Below are 21,354 nucleotides of genomic sequence, written 5' to 3' on the forward strand. Positions count from 1 at the left end.
GTGTGCATGTGTGTGTGTGTGTGCATGTTGTGTGTGTGTGTGTATGTGTGTGTGTATGTTTCTCTGTGTGAGTTCAGAAGTATTATTCAGCAGTGTGTTTATGATATGAACGTCATTGTGTTTGGATGTATTAGGTGACTTGTTTCTGAGGTGTGTGTGTGTGTGTGTGTGTGTGTGTGTGTGTGTGTGTGTGTGTGTACCATGTCTCAGCTGTGCTGCAAACTATGGCGTAATGATAAGTTGTTGTCATATTGACTGTTGTATTTTCTTAAGAATGCCTGTACTATGCTGAGCATTTTTAGACTATCAGTACATATAAGTGTGTGCATGCGAGTGTGTATGCGCATCAGATTGAGTGCTTGTGTGTGTGTTTCTGTATGTATGTACAGAAGTATTATTCAGCAGTGTGTTTATGAAATTAATGTGATTGTGTCTGGATTTGTCATGTGAATTTGATTCTGTGCTATGTGAGTGTGTGTGTGTGTGTGTGTGTGTGTGTGTGTGCATGTGAGTTTGTATATGCATGAATGGTTATGTGTGTATTCAGACCTGTTATTCACCAGTTTGTATTGATATTGATTGTGTGTGGATGTGTTGTGTTATTCTTATTTCTGTGCAGTGTGTGTGTGTGTGTGTGTGAATTCAAAATTTTATTTCAAGTTGATTAATTGAATTAGTAATAACTGCATTTTTTAGATCAAGCCATCTGGGGGTGGGGGGGTGGGGGGGGGGGGGGGACCCAACAGAAGAGTATGAAATAGATTTGAAACAAAATGAAATACATACTTTTTATTTAGATACTTCTATATGAATACACACACAGAAGAAAATAGTGTGATAATTGAATACACAGTAGCAGGATTGTGTGTGTGCGTGTGTGTGTGTGTGTATGTGTCTGTGTGTGCGTGCACATGTGTGTGTGTGTGCGTGTGCAGGCCAATCCTCGTGAGTTCACTGCAGGCATCTGGACGTACCACTTTGGCTATGACAACAAGGGCTGGCCAAGCCTGGAGAGGTCTGCCTGGCTCCTCAACAACACAGGTCAGTGCAGCTAGGAGGAGTAGGTGGGGGTGGAGGGGGAGGGGGCTTCTGGGCAGAGGGGGAGTGAGGGTGGATGGGTGGCTGGGCTTTCTGGTTTTTCTTCTGATGTAATGGAAATGTACAATATGTGTGTTGTTTGTGGGGTGTTTTTTTCCGAAGCAGTTGTGGTATTATATGTATGGATCAGTGCCCATGCTTTGACTCCTCTTTGAAACTGAAATTGAAACTGAACTAATATATATATATATATATATATAGATATATGTTTGTATCTCTCTCTCTGTATATATAGATAGATAGATATTATTTGTATCTCTCTATATTTATGTATATATAGATAGATGGATAGCAAAGGGCCAGGGAGTATCCACATATTGCTTGCTTACTCACATGTGCTGCACAAATTGGCCTTCCATTAATCTTGCCTGCTCTCTGGCACTCTGGCCACATTTTAGTCAAAGTTCTGAGGCGTGACTCTGACTCTCCCAGCTAGAGTAATTATTTGTATTTGTATTTCTTTTTATCACAACAGATTTCTCTGTGTGAAATTCTGGCTGCTCTCCCCAGGGAGAGCGTGTCGTTATAATACAGCGCCAGCCATTTTTTTGTATTTTTTCCCTGCTTGCAGTTTTATTTGTTTTTCCTGTCGATGTGGATTTATTCTACAGAATTTTGCCAGTAACAATCCTTTTGTTGCCGTGGGTTCTTTTATGTGCGCTAAGTGCATGCTGCACATGGGACCTCGCTTTATTGTCTCATATGAATGACTAGCGTCCAGACTACCACTCAAGGTCTAGTGGAGGGGGAGAAAATATTGGCGGCTGAGCTTGATTCGAACCAGCGCGCTCAGATTCTCTTGCTTCCTAGGCGGACGCGTTACCTCTAGGCCATCACTCCACATTAGTGTTAACTAATCCAGCGACGTACGGTGTACGTCATGAAATGTCGCTCACCAATGCTGTATTGACGTGCACCGTACGTCATGTTACAACGTTCTATGTTTTGAGTCCCGCATTACATAAAATACAGTCTGTTAACCATTAAATTAGCTCCACTCAGCGCTCTTTATCTCCTGAGTTCCATAAGCTAAAATTATTCATTGGATTGTCACGTTTATGGCGAAAGTTTTGCAAGTTTGTACAAAGCTCAAGTTGTGTTTGCAAAGCCATGGCTGAACGCAGACAAACCCCAACACTTGCACTTGTATTGAAAGTATTCTTTCGGGATGCAAACAGTAGAGATGAAGATTGTGGACTGAATGAGATAGAACTGCGTGAAGTTGATGCCGAAGACGCTGATTTTGACTGTGGAGGGGGGTGGGAGGTGGAGTTGCTTGACGAAACTAAAGACAAGCTCAGCTGATTCAAGATGCAGGTGGGTGTTTACGAGGTTTGTCAGTTTATTATTTGCTTTCTGTTTGTTGTAACAATGAATATGACTGCATTGTGTGTGTTTTGAATGTGTTCGCTGTGGTAAGTAGCTTCGTCAGTCACTGATCAGTGTGTGTGAGTGAGAGAGAGTCAGTCACGTGGGTTACTGTATGTGACCATCACAGCCTAAGGGGGCGTGGCTTGCTGGCTGGCTCATTGTTGATGACAGCGTGTGTCGCTCGACTAGAGCTTTCTGTGTGTTCGTTCCTGAGTGTGTATTGGTTGGTGGTTGTTGTTATTATTGTTGTTTTGTGTGTGTGTGAGAGAGAGTGAGAGAGTGGGGGAAGGGGGGAGGAGATGTTTGTAAAACTGAAATCAGAGAATGATATACAGAATTGTATGCCTAAATTACTTTGTAAATGCAACACTTGTAGAAGTGTGTGTGTGTGTGTGTTGTCATTTTGTTTTGTATGAGAAAGAGAGAATGAAGGGGGTGTGGCATACCATGAACCAGTTTCAGTGTGTGTGTGTTTTGGGGGTTTGGGGTGGGGTGTGTGTGTGTGTGTGTGTTTGTATTTCAGCTTCTGAAAACAATCAGAAATAAAATGGTACCATTTCATGATCTTTTTATATGTAAAAAAAATCTAAAAAACCCAACAAACTTAGTCTTTTATGCAATGTGTTTCAGTACGCAGCATGGTGATGATCATGATGTTCATCCTGGGCCATCTGGAGTTGACAGCTTGCCACAAACCTGCAGCTGAAGACCAGCAACAGCAAGACCAAAGGGCAGTAAACAAGCCTCCAGCAATTCTGGATTACAACAAAAACATGGGTGCCATGGTCCATCATGACCAACAGCTGCAGCCCTACAATGCCACAAGGAAAACCCTGAAGTGGTACAAATAGCTGTGTGTGCATTTTCTACAAATTGCCATGCTGAATGCACACATCCTCTACAAAAAAGCAGGCAACAGCAGTACACTCCTGGATTTCAGAAGGATGTAATTAGTGCCATGATTTTTGGTGACCAAGACCAAGACACTGCTAAAGATGACCACGCTGTTTGTCTTGTGTGGACGACACTTCATCCCACCTACCCCACAGAAGGCCTGGCCACAAAGGAGGTGCAGAGTCTGCTGGAAGAAAGGGCAAAGAAAGGATGTGAGGTTCTACTGCCCAGACTGCCCCAGCAAACCAGCACTGTGTCTTGAAGACTGTTTCTGCAAGTACCATACACAGCGTTTTTACTGGCGATAGATCCTGGGTGAGTACACCCTTTTCATTTTTTGTGTGGACTGTGTTGGAGTCTTAGGCACCTGGACACTGTTTGCTCAGCCTTGACAGTGTGTGTGGTTGATCACAACAGTCACAAGAAAGAAAACCTGGTTGATATTGTAGCACATAACATGATGGAATGACAGTCCCAATTTTTTTTCATTAATGCATTTTATGGAATTTTTCTGTCAGATTGACTCATTTTTTGAACATGTATTAAATACAAAATCTTGGTTCATTTTCCTTTCATTTGATATATACTTTTATGTACTTATCTTCAGTACCTTTTGAAATATAAGCAAATTAAAATCATTGGTGTGTTTTTGTTGTTTTTCTGAAAATTTTCTCAGCATAGGCCATAGCAAAACATACCAGCAGTGAAGGGGTTAATAGTGGCAGCCGTTGGTCAGCTCTACCCAGGTAGGCTCCTGTTGTGCAAATGACCCCGCATTTGTAAAGCACTTAGAGCTTGGTATCTGACTGAGGATAGGCGCTATGTAAGTATCCATATCAATCAATCATTCAATCAGTCTGACACAATACAACAAAATAGATAAGAAATGATAATACAGTGCAACACATTACAGTAGAACACAAAAGAATACATTATAACACAGTACAGTTTGACACAGTACAATGTAACACAATAAATCACTCCACGCTATCAATGATCTGGGTTCGAGGCCTGATTTCAGCAAGGTGTTGCGTTCCTGGAAAAGGCACTTTTACTCCAGTGTTTCTCAATCCACCCAGGTGTGAATGAGTACCTGACTTTGGTTGTGGAAGGCTGAAACAGAAGACGGAGAGGATAGGGCTCTTCTTTCCTGTGCCGAGCCCAAGACGATTGATATCAGTTCATTGCCCCGATGGCAGTAGGATCTTTAACCTTTTTTCGTTTTTTCTTTAACTCATTCTGTACTGCCCGATGACTTCCTTCATTATACTGTCTGTACTGGCTGTTTGTTTATGTTACAAGAAAAATATCTAAAGAAAAGAATGCAATCACATACAGCAGTGAAATGTTGTGGTAATATAAAGAATATAATGGACTAACATTTCGCAGAGTTTCAAAGCACTCACTTAATTATTGACTGATTTATAATATTTAGAAAAAATCTGTGTTTTTCACAACTGACATAAAGGGGGTGAGTTTTTCTCGTATAACAGAATTTTTTACAAATGTGGTCTTTTGTAACCATACACACTTCTTAATTGTAGCTGTTGAATGGGCAAATGCGTAAGCACAGTGGATATACACTACAGAATCAGTTTGCATTCGACTTTAAGCCACAGTACTTGACGAAGTTGATGGAGATGCCATCTTGTCTAGCGAGCGAGTACACTTGCATGTATTGAACTCAAACAAAGGCATTTTCAGCCACAATAAAAGTACAGGTGCATTTTCAGGTGACTGTAGAACAGAGCTGTGCTGTTTAGCTTCGCACAGACCGTTAACATATGAACTACAAATTTTTAAACTCACGGTACGCTATAGAGTACCACAGTAACGAAGCGTTGTGCACATGAGGTATGCTATAGCATACCTTAGTATAGAAAGAGTTAACCTTATGGTTTGTGTGCATGAGCAGGGGCAAACTTTTTTTTTCTCACTCCACCCAGGTGTGAATGAGTGAGTACCTGACTTTGGTTGTGGAAGGTTAAAACAGGGAAAGGAGAGCATTGGGCCCCACTTTCCCCTGATGGCCACGGGATCTTTAGTTTAACTCCCGCCCTCCCTTTCCTTTTTTTAACCTGTGTGTGTGTGTGTGTGTGTGTGTGTGTGTGTGTGTGCAGGGGCAGACTTCATCACCCTGCTGGAGAGTGATGCCTCCAAGCCCTTCCTGGGCAACAACGACCTGGGCATGTGGCTGGGGCAGCGACTGGGCATGTACGTCGACTTTGGCCCCTCCACCAAGGACCACACCTGGGGGTCAGCTCTGCACCTGCAAACATACAGACAGTGATGACGACAATGATGTTGACAGTGATGATGGTGAAGATGACTAAAGTGATGGTTATGATGACAGTGATGATGAAGATGATGATGTTGATGACGATAGTGATGATGTTGATGATGACGGTGATGATAATGATGATGACAGTGATGACAATAGTGATGATGATGACGATGATGATTATGATAACGATGACGACAATGATGAATATGATTACAATGATGATAATGATGAAGAAGATGATGATGATGATTATGCTGATGATGACAATGATGATAATGGGGGTGGCAGTTGCGAGGGGTGTGAGGGGCGATGGTGATTGTTATGATGATGATGTTTGCAGTCTGGCAATAGTGGTGTTCAGTGTGCCTCTGGTCTTCTTCTTTTGAGTTCATAGGCTGCATCTCCCATATTCACTTGTACATACATGTGGGCTCATACATGTTTGACTGATTTTTAGCCTGTTATATAGGCAGCTATATCCCATTTCTGGGGTTCTGCATGCAGGGTATGCTTTTGTTTGCATAACCCATGGAACACTGACATGGATTGCAGAATCTGTTATGTACACACCTTGTGTCTGGTGCAGTAGGCCTAAATGTCCAGTTTATAGTGTGACTGCTGATGTCAGTGCTGTGAACGTCTATTTTTCAGTGTATCTTTTCACACCTATGCTGTAAACGTCTATTTTTCAGTGTGACTGCTGACACCAATGCTGTGAATTTCTAGTTTTCAGTGTAACCGCTGACACCAATGCTGTAAACGTCTGTCAGTATAACCGCTGACACCAATGCAGTAGATATTTATTTTTCAGTGTAACTGCTGACAACAATGCTGTAAACGTCTGTCAGTATAACTGCTGACACCAATGCAGTAGATATTTATTTTTCAGTGTAACCGCTGACACCAATGCTGTAAACGTCTGTCAGTATAACTGCTGACACCAATGCTGTGAATTTCTAGTTTTCAGTGTAACCGCTGACACCAATGCTGTAAACGTCTGTCAGTATAACCGCTGACACCAATGCAGTAGATATTTATTTTTCAGTGTAACTGCTGACACCAATGCTGTAAACGTCTGTCAGTATAACTGCTGACACCAATGCAGTAGATATTTATTTTTCAGTGTAACCGCTGACACCAATGCTGTAAACGTCTGTCAGTGTGACTGCTGACACCAATGCTGTAAACGTCTGTCAGTGTGACTGCTGACACCAATGCTGTAAACGTCTGTCAGTGTAACTGCTGACACCAATGCTGTAAACGTCTGTCAGTGTAACCGCTGACACCAATGCTGTAAACGTCTGTCAGTATAACCGCTGACACCAATGCTGTAAACGTCTGTCAGTGTAACCGCTGACACCAATGCTGTAAACGTCTGTCAGTATAACCGCTGACACCAATGCTGTAAACGTCTGTCAGTATAACTGCTGACACCAATGCTGTAAACGTCTGTCAGTGTAACTGCTGACACCAATGCTGTAAACGTCTGTCAGTATAACTGCTGACACCAATGCAGTAGATATTTATTTTTCAGTGTAACTGCTGACACCAATGCTGTAAACATCTAGTTTTCAGTGTGACTACTGATGTCAGTGCTGTAAGCGTCTATTTTTCAGTGTAACTGCGGACACCAATGCTGTAAGCGTCTATTTTTCAGTGTAACTGCTGATGTCTATGCTGTAAACGTCTAGGTTTCAGTGTAACTACTGACACCAATGCTGTAAATGTCTACTTTTTAGCATTCATGGCATTCAGCACAAGTTCATGGGAACACAGATTATTGGCAAGTTTCAGGGAAAACACGGACATCATGACATGTTATCTAAACTCTGGATTAGAAATGGAAATGGACTGATGAGTGTGTGTGTTCGTTCTTTAGTTTAGTGTCTTTTCACTATGTGTGATAGTAGATGATCAAAATAAAAAATATTAAAAAAAAGAAAGAAAGGGGGCTGGGGGCAGAGGGAGGCACTGCCGAGACTGGGAGGAGAATAGAGGGAAGAGGAAAACAGGAAGAGTAGAAAACTACCAAAAAATGCCCAAATGACTTGCAGTTACATTTAACAGTAACAATTCAATAATGATAATAATATTCAGAAACCATTAACACAATTCTGAAGTACATTAAAGGAATGTAGAAATAGGGCTATGAACTAATGTCTGTGAAAGTTCAACCATAGGAACCTCGTCAGAAATAACTTTCCAATAATCATCTGCAGAATAATTATTCTCTTTGAAATACTTGGGCAAGAAGGTACGTAACTGCTGACAGTGAAACAAACAATGATGCAAGCTGAACTGCTTACCACAGATGCAGTTTACATTTTTACTATACTTTGTCTTCAGTGTGTGTGTGTGTGTGTGTGTGTGTGAGATTTTGTGCATGTGTTATCTCTGTGTGTTTATGTTTTTTGCGTTTCATGTGTGTGTGTGTGTGTGTGTGTGTGTGTGTGTGTGTGTGTGCAGCAACCTGATCCTGTCCAAGTACCCCATCATCAAATCAACCCACCACCTGCTGCCTTCCCCTCATGGTCAGTTGATAATGAATATGATGATGATAACAATGATAGTAATGACAATAACAGTGATAATGATGATAATGATAATGGTGATACTATTACTAATGATATGAATACCACAAAAATGATAATGATAACGATGACATTTCCACTACCACTACTAATGATATAATAACAGTTGTAGTAGGCAGCTGTCCACACTCTTTATGTGAAGTGGTGGTTTAGGTATCAAAATAAGAGGTGGGAAGCTTCCCCAAAAGGATTAGGAGGCCTCTTGCCTTCAAATGTGATATTAAACATATTCTTGTGTGTATCACTCTGTAAAAGATCCCAGAGCCATTGAAGAACTGCCTTAGAAAAAATATACAGTTATGTTGACATATTCATGATGATGAAGAAACCAGCAGCAGAAAGAAGAAAGTGGGTGGCGCGTTCTGTACAGTTGAAGTGAAGGAGAATGGCTGTACCGGGGGGAGGTGGTTAAGGCAGCACAAAATGGGCAGCAGTCAGGATCTCTAAAGGTGGCCGAATGTTGTGACACATGGCACAAAAAGAACCATACACAGTTTAGTGGTCAGAGCAGATACCTCCTCCCTCCCCCTGACAGGAGAGCAGCAGTATGTGGGAAATTATTATCATGATTATATTGTGTGACCGATGTTGAGAGTTGGAAGTGAATTTTCAGTATTGTGATACGGTTTTTGTGAATTGTGATATCAGGAGTAGTTTTAAGCATTGTGATACGATATTGCATTGTCTAGGCTTTTTTATGTGATATGTGTGAGAAGTGTGTATAGTCTGTGATGATGGTGTGTGTGTTTGTGTGTGTGTGTGAGAGGGTTTTTCATTTTAGCATTTAAATGCATGTTATTAACGCCAGTATTGGCATTGTACAGTGCAATTGAGCATGTTTTGCATGGAAAGGTGCTTTATAAAATGAATTAAATTATTATCATGATTATGATGTTGTGGTGTGTGGACAACAACAGGAGAGCTGGCCCCAGCCATCACAGCCAGGGTCAATATATCGGGACAGGCGGTGGACTTTGTGGTCACTCACATGGGCAACGACCGCGATGTGTTGGACCGCGAACTGCAGGCCAAGTTCCTGGCCCAGGAACTGAAGAACAGGTGGTTATCATCATCATCGTCATCGTCATCATCATCATCATTATCATCGTAATGATATTAATCCTTTGGTCGCTGTTGTTGCCGCTTGGCGACTTGCAGCGAGAACACCAAAGTCACTGCATGGGGACTTATAGGGAGAACGCTGCTGGCGCCGGTCGGTGAATTGACCATTGCAGTTAACAGACTTGCGCTACTCTTCAATAGATAACACCAAACTTAGTCAGCTCTTCCTGCCACATGTGCCGCAAATATCCTTCTCATTGTTCAACCAATTCTTGTGCACTTTGGAGTGATTTTCAGCGGCTATTTTTAAACTTAGTTCGAACAATGGCGAGTTCTTCAGCCGGTTCATATTGTAACTAGCAGTCTTTCTTTAGACCACCCAGTACAGGACAGCAAGCTGCAAGTCTAAGTGAAAGTTGGCAGAAACTGATTTTGTTGCTGACAGTGACAGTGGAGGAGTTCGTGCCACATGGCAGCAAAAAAAATGTCTCTCATTCCCAACTGGCTATTCTGCTGCACAGCTAGTTTTCAGCTGTACTGTGCAGATGACTTAGCCGGCTGGCAGCTGTTAGCAGCTTGAACATAGCTGGACATGTAAGGGCTAAAGAATAATGAGGCTGGGAGAGTAAAGGATTGATAATCAGGAAAGAGTGGTAACTCTCTCCATGCATGCTACAAGTTCAGCTAGCACACAGCTGAATAAAAGGTACATTGGTAAACGAACCCAGACACTTCCTCTCATGATTATCCTCGCTCCACCCACATGTGAATGGGTACCTGACTTCATCTGGGGACGGTTAGAACAGCAGAATTTTTTTAAAAGTTGGCTATATAATTATGATGATTGTTGATAATAGAGTAATAGTTAGATTAAAAAGATAAAGGCTCCGAAACGTTTTACAGCCTTTGGGGCAGTAAATGAATATTCACTGTATGTAAGGCTCAGTACAGGAAGGCGGGGTAGGGGTGGGGTGGGAGCGGGGAGAACCAGTCCTCGCAATCTGCCGTTTTAACCTTCCCCAGATGAAGTCAGGTACCCATTCGCATGCGGGTGCAGTGACGAAAATCAGGGTAAAGCACCTTTCCCAAGAACACAGTGCCGTGCTAAAACAGGATGTCAATCCCAGTATCACTGGCAAACACTGGATCAGAAGTCCAACGGCTAACCAGTTCTGCCTCAGCACTTCTTTATGATAACAATAATAATGAAAATAAAGCTCACCATGATGTTGATGAACTCAGATCACTTTACATTTAGAAAACTCATTAAAGTGTCACTGTCAGTAACAGAATAATCCAATAAATCAGTTCACTCACTCATTCACTTCAAACATACATGAGACAACTCATCCAACTCACACACACACACACACACACACACACAGTAATATACCAAGTCCAGTCAACTTGCTTGTCTCTGAAGAGAAATTCACATACTTTTGATGGAATTTAAACCCAAGATCTCTGAGTCGTCAGTCAGTGTGTCAGAGTGGTCAAGTACATGTTCTACATTATTTCAACAGTCTGGTGCCTTTGACATCAAATGTTCTCCAGTTGAAAGCGTTCTAGGTGAATTATTTCCCTCGTAAGACACTTGTCTGTAGTAGGCAACTTTATGAATAAAAACAAACAAACAGACCCTCTACTTTTTTTTCTTTTTTTTTTTTTTTGTAACTTTTTTCAAAGTCAAGGTGAAAACATTTTCATCAGATGCTGATAACAGTGCAAAAAATAGTTAGCATGAACTCACTCCGGACGAATAGTTCTCTCCCTTGCTTTTCCCTACGGACGATCCATTTGTTAGGGCTAGGAAAAAAAATCACAAAAAATACAAAATATAAAGTAACTGAATGAAACTCACTGTACTTGACCCACTGGCCCCTCTCCTCACTTCATGTGAACACCCACCCCCTTCCCTCTTCACTTCTCTCAGAAGCTGAGTCACTATTAGTAACTTCTTGCTGGTAGCTTTCTTCACTGCAGATACTTTATTGAACGTCTTCATCATCCTCGTTGATGTCGAAACCTTCAGTTTGCAGCATTTCAATCACTTCAGCAGCAGTAAAAGCCGCTGTCATGATCTAGTTTGCTCCCAAAATTTCCACTTGTATCGCCTGCGACACCATTTTCGATACGTATGCAGATTAGCTTGTCATGTGGGGTCCTGAACTCACTGGGTCACTGTGGAGTGTGTTGCTACGGAATCTCATGAAGAAACTTTCCATTCGACCCTTGACATGTTCGCAATGCCCGGTGTAGCTGCAATTGTTGTGCTACCCCATGAGGAAAACGTGGAAAAAATTTTCAGTTGTCGAAACCGCTATAGCGTTCCATCATCCAGAGTGAGTTAAACATTGCTTGGAGGGGTGAGGAAAAAAGGAGTGAAGCACTGCTTCTAAAACTGATGTCAAGTGGTCGAATTTCAAAAGCTTCCTTTATCATTTTGCAAAGACTGACTTAAGACATATTATTCATAGCTGCTGCCATTTCATCCCATCCCACCCCCACCCCCACCCCCACCCCTACGTCCCTGCCCCCAACATGCCATTCTCCTTCACCAAGTAAAAGATAACACTTGCTGTCTATTGCAGTGCCCCTGTCGTTGTATTGTATTTCTCTTTTTTGTCACAACAGATTTCTCTGTGTGAAATTCAGGCTGCTCTCCCCATGGAGAGCGCGTCGCTACACTGAGAGCGCCACCCTTTTTTTTTTTTCTTTTTTGTATATTCTCCTGCCTGCAATGTTCTATTTGTTTTTCCTATCAAAGTGGATTTTTCCACAGAATTTTGCCAGGGACAACCCTTTTGTTGCCGTGAGTTCTTTTATGTGCGCTAAGTGCATGCTTCACACGGGACCTTGGTTAATCGTCTCATCTGAATGACTAGTGTCCAGACCACTACTCAAGGTCTAGTGGAGGGGGAGAAAATACTGGCGACTGTGCCATGATTCGAATCAGTGCGCTCAGATTCTCTCGCTTCCTAGACGGACGTGTTACCTCAAGACCATCACTCCACTTTCTCTTCACTTTCAGTCCTTTTATTTCCTTTGTGTATTTTTGCTTCTTGCAGCAGAGAAAGTAGGCATGGATTGAAAGATTGACTCCAGACATTGCTCCACCCCCTTTTAAAAATTTTTTTTTTAATTTTAATTTTTTTAAAATCGGGTTTCAAATGTTGCGCTGCAAAGTGGATTTCACACAGTCATACAGCTAAAGTAACTATTTCAGACAAAGGCTGACTTCAAACAGCCATGTAACAAAGTTTGACTTGACCTCTTGACTGCTGCTGTTAAGTACGCTTGTCACTGAGGGGCTGACCGTTGCCAGACTGAGGTGTGATTGAAGTTACAAGTTAGTCGTGTGTGTGTGTGTGTCTGTGTGCATGTGTGTGTGTGGGGCTGACCTTTGCCTGACTGAGGTGTGATTGAAGTTACAAGTTAGTTGTGTGTGTCTGTGTGCATGTGTGTGTGTGGGGCTGACCTTTGCCTAACTGAGGTGTGATTGAAGTTACAAGTTAGTCGTGTGTGTGTGTGTGTCTGTGTGCATGTGTGTGTGTGGGGCTGACCTTTGCCTAACTGAGGTGTGATTGAAGTTACAAGTTAGTCGTGTGTGTGTGTGTCTGTGTGCATGTGTGTGTGTGGGGCTGACCTTTGCCTGACTGAGGTGTGATTGAAGTTACAAGTTAGTCGTGTGTGTGTGTGTCTGTGTGCATGTGTGTGTGGGGGGGGCTGACCTTTGCCTGACTGAGGTGTGATTGAAGTTACAAGTTAGTCGTGTGTGTGTGTGTGTCTGTGTGCATGTGTGTGTGTGGGGCTGACCTTTGCCTAACTGAGGTGTGATTGAAGTTACAAGTTAGTCGTGTGTGTCTGTGTGCATGTGTGTGTGTGGGGCTGACCTTTGCCTGAGGGAAGATTGAAGTTAGAAGTCTGGTGCGTGTATGTGTGTGTGTGTGCTTGTGTGTGTGTGTGTGTGTGTGTGGACATTTGTGTGTATTTGTGCATGTATGTGCTACTGCTGTCATTCACTGTCCTGCTTGTAAATCTGTATTTAGCACAGACTTCACCACTCTATGATTTCTCTTAATTGAGATAATAATTATAATGATTCTGATTCCTGACTTGTCACCTTGCTCTGTCTGTCGACCAGCCCCAACCCTGCGGTGTTCCTGGGCTACGTGACCTCTGCCCCCGGTAGCCGTGACTACAACCACCTGATCCAGGTGGGAGGGGTCAAGGACATTGACAAGACTGACCGCCATCGTTGGTGCGAGTACATCATGTACAAGGGGCTCATCCGGTAAGGGCTGCAATGCACATATGGAGAGATGCCAACTGTTGCAATTTTGCTGTATTTTGTTACACTTGATCGTAGTTTGTTCCAACATCAAAATTGTTCAGACGAGTTCATTTTCAACCACATAGCATGGTGACTTGTTTTCATGCACATAGCATGGTCACTTGCTTACCCAGACACACTAGGCCTATCGATCATGAGGCCAGGGCAGTCACTATAAACCTTGGTCTCATGTGATGATGCTCAGCTAATCGTGTGCATGTTTACTTTGAAAAGGCATTGGGTGGACCAGTCAACGTAATCGTAGCAGTTATACCATGTTGCAGGAAGGCCCAAGCATTTATATGCCTTGACGATAAAATGTACATTTGGAAGGACCACAGACACGAGCAACTTGACCTTAAGGGTGAAATGTCAGTAGGTCGTTAAACTCACCCCCTACATGTAAGTTTGCTGATATGGCTCGGAGTCCCAAGTGTTCATACCAAATTCAGATTGTTCCTACCAAATTTCCTGATTGTTCCTACAAACACGTGACAGGGGTTGGCATCTCTGCATATATATGATGAGGAATGACACATACCACTTTGATGATACTACAAGAAAGTCTTCTGTTTCGATGTATTATTCAGACCTGCCAGCTGCTACGTTTTGACCAGAATTTGCTACTGCCAAGTGTGTTTTGCTACACTGTTATGCTCATGTAAAAAATGATTCAGTCAGATAAAAAAAAAATGTTTCCTCCATGCTCCCTCTCCTCTGAATCAGTCCAAAGACAGATATTCACAAACAAACAAAGCATTGTTGATCTAGTATTGTCTTGGTCAGTGAGCATTTACATTTCAAATTTACAGCCAGTTGCAATAAACTTCTCATTCGATACATGTCAGATGGAAGTTGAATCACCATTGTGAAATAAGCAGTGCTATAACACTTAAGCAATGCTAATTTTTTCGTTCGCCCAAATATATCACCACAAGAACTGGTTACAAAAAAAAAAAAATCTGAAATACGGTTTGCTTTGTTCCTGGTGAATCACAACACGCCACTCCATTTGCAGCGGGACAGGCCATTCTGGAAAGTTGTTTCTTCGGCAAAGGTTTCCAACAAACAACACCGCCAGACGATACATCTGTGCAAGAACAAAGACAGTGGTGATAGTGAAATGTTTGGCATGAGAGTTTGTTGGGTCAGCTATAGAACATGGGATGTGCGCATGTCTTTTGGAGAAAATATATTGGTGTGCCACTGACAAAAATGGCATTTACTACTGACAGTTTGTCCAAAATGTTACCGACAAGTCTTACTTTGGGATGGCAAGTCTGATCATTGTGTGAATGCGGATGCGTTGACCCTTTCACTACTTCTCTGTCAGTCAGCCTGCCAGAGCACAGCTAGAAACTGCCTGTGCAAGAGATCGACTGAGACACATGGGGGTTGCTGTACTCAAACTACTATATCTTTGGAACCACTCAATCAATCTCGCTGATTTTTCTTTATATTAAAGCCAAGAGATTGTTGCATATTGTCAATAATTCTTGTGAAAATTGATTTTTATCTTCGCACATTGGAAGCAGTAACACGCTGCCTTTTCTGTACGTGCATGTGTTGTATGTACATCTCTTGGACCATGGTTAAGTTAAGCCTTTCACTTCCGCCAGATATATCTGTGGTTTAGGGATACCTGCATAATCAGGTGTCCAACCACTTATTTGCACACGCTTACCTCCCTTGCAAATGGTGACTGCCTTGGTGAGTGTTCGAAGCAATTTATCGGCAAGTTTTGGCTTAATTTTGATGCGGATTTTTTTTTTTTTTTTTTTGGCGTTTTATAAAGCGAAAAGCTGTTATCCGTGTCATCATGGCTGCCAGAACATACAGTACAGAAGAGGTGGCTAGTGTTTTGTTTGATTTTCCACACAGTGTCAATGGTAGCAACTACGGAAATGTGACAGAAAACGAAAGTGATGTTGTTGTTGATCAGCTGAAGTGATTCTGGTTAACCTGACGATTACATGCTACAAGGTACATCAATAGGAAAGGGGCAGGCTTTTTGGGAGAGGGGGGGTGGGGGGGGATTAGAGACTGGTGATTATTTTGCAAAAAATCACAAACAGTTCCGGAAGTGAAAGGGTTGACGATGATTTTTTGCTGACAGACTGGGCTATGCGCGCATATCCCACGGGGGCCTGAGCGACACGGAGGTGCAGCTGGGTCACTTTGAGATCCCCAGGGACAGGGACAGCTACCAGGACAACACACGCCTCACCACTGACCCCAGCAAGGTGGACGCTGCTCGTCGTTTCAACCCTGTGTGAGTTGGTCATTATTGTTATTATTATTATTATTTAGATTTCTGTTTTATTTTATTTCGTTTTATTTGGATACTGCTAGCTACTTCAACCCTGTGTGTGAGTTGGTCATTAATTTTTATTTATTTATTGGGTTTGTTTTTTTTTCTATTTATTTTATTTGATTTGGACACTACTCACCATGTCAACCCTGTGTTGGTCATTATTGGTGGTTGTTTTTTTGTTGTTGTTGTTGTTTTTTTCTATCTATTTTGTTTTATTTTATTTGGACACTGCTCTCCACTTCGACCCTGTGTGAGTTAGCCATTATTGTTATTGTTACTTTCTAAATTTCTGTTTATTTTATTTTATTGGACACTGTTTGCCACTTTGACCCTATATGAGTTGGTCATTAGGATTATTATTATTTTAAGAATTTCTGTTTATTTTATTCTGTTTTATTTTAGTTTACTTTATTGTATCTTATTTTCACCATTCAGGGAGCATAATGTTCATATTGATTTTGATGTAGTGTCTGTCTGTCTGTCATCTAGTTTTAATCAACATTTCCATCAGTTCTGTGTAGGTTTATTGTTGGTTACTTTAAGCTGGTGTAAGTTGTATGAAATCAGCACAGGTCACTTCAAGCTGGTGTAAGTTGTATGAAATCAGCACAGGTCACTTCAAGCTGGTGTAAGTTGTATGAAATCAGCACAGGTCACTTCAAGCTAGTGTAAGTTGTATGAAATCAGCACAGGTCACTTCAAGCTGGTGTAAGTTGTATGAAATTAGGACAGGTCACTTCAAGCTAGTGTAAGTTGTATGAAATCAGGACAGGTCACTTCAAGCTGGTGTAAGTTGTATGAAATCAGTACAGGTCACTTCAAGCTGGTGTAAGTTGTATGAAATCAGCACAGGTCACTTCAAGCTGGTGTAAGTTGTATGAAATCAGGACAGGTCACTTCAAGCTGGTGTAAGTTGTATGAAATCAGCACAGGTCACTTCAAGCTGGTGTAAGTTGTATGAAATCAGCACAGGTCACTTCAAGCTGGTGTAATTTGTATGAAATCATTACTGATGTTTATTGCTGGTCTTGTGAGCCTTGCCTAAGTTGCACATGAAATCGTTACTGGCATTTGTTTGAAAAACGAAATCCGTCCCCCCCCCCCCCCCCGACCAAAACACACACACACACACACACACACACACACACACACGCTCACCCTCTGAAAAAGCCTCAAAATAGAGCAGATCCTTGCATTAATTCTTTTTTGTTGATCTTCTGAAGAGAATTAATGTATTTATACGAAAAATGTGTTTGATATCAGATGAAAGTCACTTAATCTCTAACTGTATTTGTTGTAAATTTTGTGCTGTTGATTGATTGGTTGACAGCATGATTAATTGATACATTGAAAGGTCAGGAAATAGATGAATTGAGTGACTGATCTGTGTGTGTGTGTGTGTGTGTGTGCAGGTTTGGCAAGTTCCATGTGGGTCATGGCTACTTCGATCACCATGGCTTCCACATGAACACACCCAAGTATTTTCTGCCCTGAGGTTGTGGGATGCTCTCTCTCTCTCTCTTTCTCTCTCTTTGTCACCTGAAAACATCAAGGTGTTTGCTGTGATTGTGCCAAAGGTTACAACACCTCCAGGTAACTGTTGTCTGCATCAGACCATCTTGAAATGGCCATCTGTCTACGCAAAAATGCTCAAAACAGCCTCTTTGAGGAACCAGCTGCTTAATGTTCTCATACTTGACCCAGAGTAGATCAAGTTTTGTTCATGTGTTGTTGTGTGAAGCAAAGCATAGATTTTCAAAGGTGAGTCCAGCAATACTTATTGCCAGTAATGTATGGTATTTCTTTTCTTTTCTTTTTCTTTCTTTTTTTTTTTACCCCGAGGGATTTGAGCATCTTTTTTTTTTTTAATTCAAAAGATGCCATACATTCCAGCCTCTCTGTGTTCTAGTGACTTATGCAAAACAAAACAAAACAAGTACAGTAATAAGTTGTGTTGGAAAATGTTTTTAATAACAAACTGGGATGCAAAAAGAATCTTAGTGAGTTGTGAACGTTGCAGTTGTTGATCATTGTTGATAGTTGGATGTTGCATTCTCTTGATCATGGTATGTTTCATGTTGTGGAGGACTGTTGAACAGTTTTTTGTCGCCTGCAAGGTGGTATTTTTTTGATATATGTATTTATTACAGCTTGTTTGTGAATATCATCATTGTTCTCTCCTTTTCTCCCAGTTACATACATGCTGACAGATACACATATAAGGAATACATGTGAGCTTGGACACACACACACACACACAAACACACACACACTAAACATATATACACATACACACACTTGCATATACACACATACACAGCCACACAGACATATCCACTCATATACAGACACACACACACACACACACTTGCATATACACACATACACAAACAGATACACAGACATATCCACACATAGACAGACATACACACACACTCTCTCTCTCTCCTCCCTCTCTATCTCCCTCTCTCACTCTCTCTCAACCTGCTCTTTCTCTCTCCCTGTCTGTCTGTCTCACACACACACACACACACACACACACACACACAATGTGTAAGCAAGAACAAAGTCATCAAATGCACTAGGTCTTTGAGTGAGAGCTGACACCTTGTTGAGTTTGCATCACTTTGTCTCATGTTCGAAAAACATGGCAACATTCTGTGTAGAGATGAGCTCTTCTAAGTGTAAGAATATCTTAGTGGACTAATGTGCATCTCTGTGTTGCTTCTGTGTGTGTGTGTGTGTGTTGTGTGTGTGTTGTGTGTGTGTGCAAGTCGCAGAGAGAGAAGGAAAAGATCTTGATTTAAGGACCACAGATCACAGTGATATCAAGACATACCTTGGAACTGTGAATGATAGTAGTCCAAAAACATTTTGTTTGCTTGTTTGACTCTTAATTGTCGTCAGGAAAAGGTGGAAGTCTTAACTAATTTAACCTAAGCAGATGATCTGGATGGTGTTGATCAAAATTTAAACCTGTGCTAATTAAGTGTACACATGTTGCCCTTTTCCACACACAAAATTTGTTCTATTGTTATTATTAAAGCAGCAACAACAATAAAAAAAAAACAAAAAAAAACCAACAACCCCACAACAAACGAAAAACATACCTGTCAACTTCATATGCCCTTTTGAGATCTGTTATGAACATTTCCATAAATGTGTTGCCCATTCTGCACACAGTCTGTCATATTCCATAGTTGTTTTTGTTGTTTTTTTGTGTGTTTTGTTTTAAAGACACCTAACAGCTTCATTTTATTTTTATACTGACCTTTGTTTTTTTTCTTCCTCTTTTTAAAAAAAAAAAAAAAAAAAAAAAGATATCTAGTGGTGGGTATTTATTTGACATAATGAGACCTGAATCTGGATGGGAAGAATATGTGGCTGTGTATAATTAAGTTTGATTTGCAGAATGTGTGTTTATTTATGACTGTGAAATAGCGTTGCGACTTTCTGACTTCAAAACAAATTTTTTTGCTTGGGATGAGGGGGGGTGTGAGGGTTGAAGGATCAGACATGCTGTCCAGTGGCTGCTGAGAAGTCACCAAGGGGCCTTAATATATGCTCACACACACGTACACACTCTCACAGACCCCCACACACATGCACACACACACATACCCGTTCACACACACACACACACACACACACACACATCCTTGCATGCACATACACTCTTTCAAACACACACACACAAATGTGTTACAGAACGGTAACACCAGTGATAGTTGTTCATTAATTTCTGCTGTCGTGTGGTTTCTGTCGTCAGCAGTTGGAGATGATCACTATTCTCTTATGTCTGCTTTCCCCCTTCCCTGTACCCCCAGCCCTCCTCCCCTGTCCCTCCCCCTTCCCCTTATTCCTCCTCCTCCTCTCTCCCTCTTCCATCCCTCCCCCACTCCCCCTTCCCCCATCCCCTCCAAACTCTCCCCTCCCCTCACACTGACAACAATGAATAACTGTACTGTTTGGGGGAGATGTGGTCACATAAAAAACACTGATTTTTGGTTTATTGATTGTAGTTCATGGGGGTGCTGTAAAACCTTAGGAATGACTGGAGTGTAAAGGGAGCTTGACCTCCCACTCTGAACATGTTGTATTCTGACATATCAGCAGCTGATAAGGTCTTCAGGTAGCCGCATCTTCTGAATTCAACATTTTGCTTGTTTTTGTGTCATTGTGTCTTCTTGCCATGTGGTTAGCAGCGTCATGTGTGTGCCATACTGACATTTTCCGCATAACATTAAGGTTTTGTTCAGATTTTGGAAAAAAAAAAAAGGGAAGACGCGTTTATTTTTTTCTGTGTGTTTTGTTGTGTTTCGTTGGGTCTTTGTGGTTTTCACACACACACATGCACACACATATACACACATGCACATGCACAAACATAATATGCACTTTCACACAATTATACACAAACATTCTCATAAGCACAAAAAATTCAGAGGCACCCTTGCATGCACACACATTCACACATACACACAAATTCACACACACACACACACACACACACACACACACACACATTCATACTCACACACACACACACTCACACACACTTTATCTCCCCTGTCTTACACTCTTTCTCTGTTGTTTCTGTCTCTCACACACACACACACACACACACACACATATGCACACACGTACACAAACAAAACACACAGACACACACACACACATACACACACAGAGAAAAATATAGGGCCCGGGCTTAACTATCTTTCTAGTGTTTTGATTGTTCCACTGTTTGACGTGTTTTCCTGATGGCTTGCGTGTGAAATATTACCCTTGAGATTTCAGTCTGAAGTGTTTGAGATACATTTCTTTCTTTTTCTTTTCTTTTTTTTATTTTTTAATTTTTTTTTATTTTTCATCTTTTGTCCAGCTGAAGTGTTTGAATCTGTTTTTACCTTTTTCATCATGTTGATCAAATAAATAAAAAGTAATCTTGAAAAAATGAGATGCCTTGTGTTTTTACCACAGTCTGTGAGAAAAAGAAAGTTACAAGCACTGACAGAATCGAATCAACATTGACAAATTATACACTTAAACCACGCTTGTCTACCTGTACATAAACACAGGCACACATGAACGCAGACTACATCAAAAGACACGCATGTGCAATCTTTGTCTCTTTTTCTGTCTGTCACTTTTGCTTTTCCATACACGTTTGTAATGCACACGCACATGCAGACACGGACACACATTCTCTCTCTCTCACTCTCTTCTCTCTTTCTCTCTTACCACAAACATGTGGACACACATTTGTGCAAACACACACACACACAGACACACACACACACACACACGTGCAAGTGTTTCACAGCTGAAAAAAGAGGCAATGAATAACACTGATGATTAAAGTGATTGAGTTTGTGTTGGCAAGGAATTAACCATCTATGTTCCG

General features: G+C 41.4%; 1 protein-coding gene across 1 annotated transcript in view; it reads left to right on the top strand.

Moving 5' to 3' along the window:
* LOC143284222 (PGAP2-interacting protein-like) overlaps window positions 1-19,912 on the top strand; it is a 38,424-nt gene extending 18,512 nt beyond the window's left edge. Inside the window, exons 10-16 of the mRNA XM_076590888.1 lie at window positions 936-1,041; window positions 5,484-5,619; window positions 8,114-8,178; window positions 9,156-9,297; window positions 13,445-13,594; window positions 15,750-15,905; window positions 17,360-19,912. Of these exons, the coding sequence (XP_076447003.1) occupies window positions 936-1,041; window positions 5,484-5,619; window positions 8,114-8,178; window positions 9,156-9,297; window positions 13,445-13,594; window positions 15,750-15,905; window positions 17,360-17,441 (837 nt within the window). The 3' untranslated portion in view covers window positions 17,442-19,912. The remainder of the gene's footprint in view (window positions 1-935; window positions 1,042-5,483; window positions 5,620-8,113; window positions 8,179-9,155; window positions 9,298-13,444; window positions 13,595-15,749; window positions 15,906-17,359) is intronic.
* Window positions 19,913-21,354: the final 1,442 nt, after the last annotated feature.

Source organism: Babylonia areolata, chromosome 7 (assembly GCF_041734735.1).
Source record: "Babylonia areolata isolate BAREFJ2019XMU chromosome 7, ASM4173473v1, whole genome shotgun sequence".
Classification (NCBI taxonomy): Eukaryota; Metazoa; Mollusca; class Gastropoda; order Neogastropoda; family Buccinidae; genus Babylonia; species Babylonia areolata.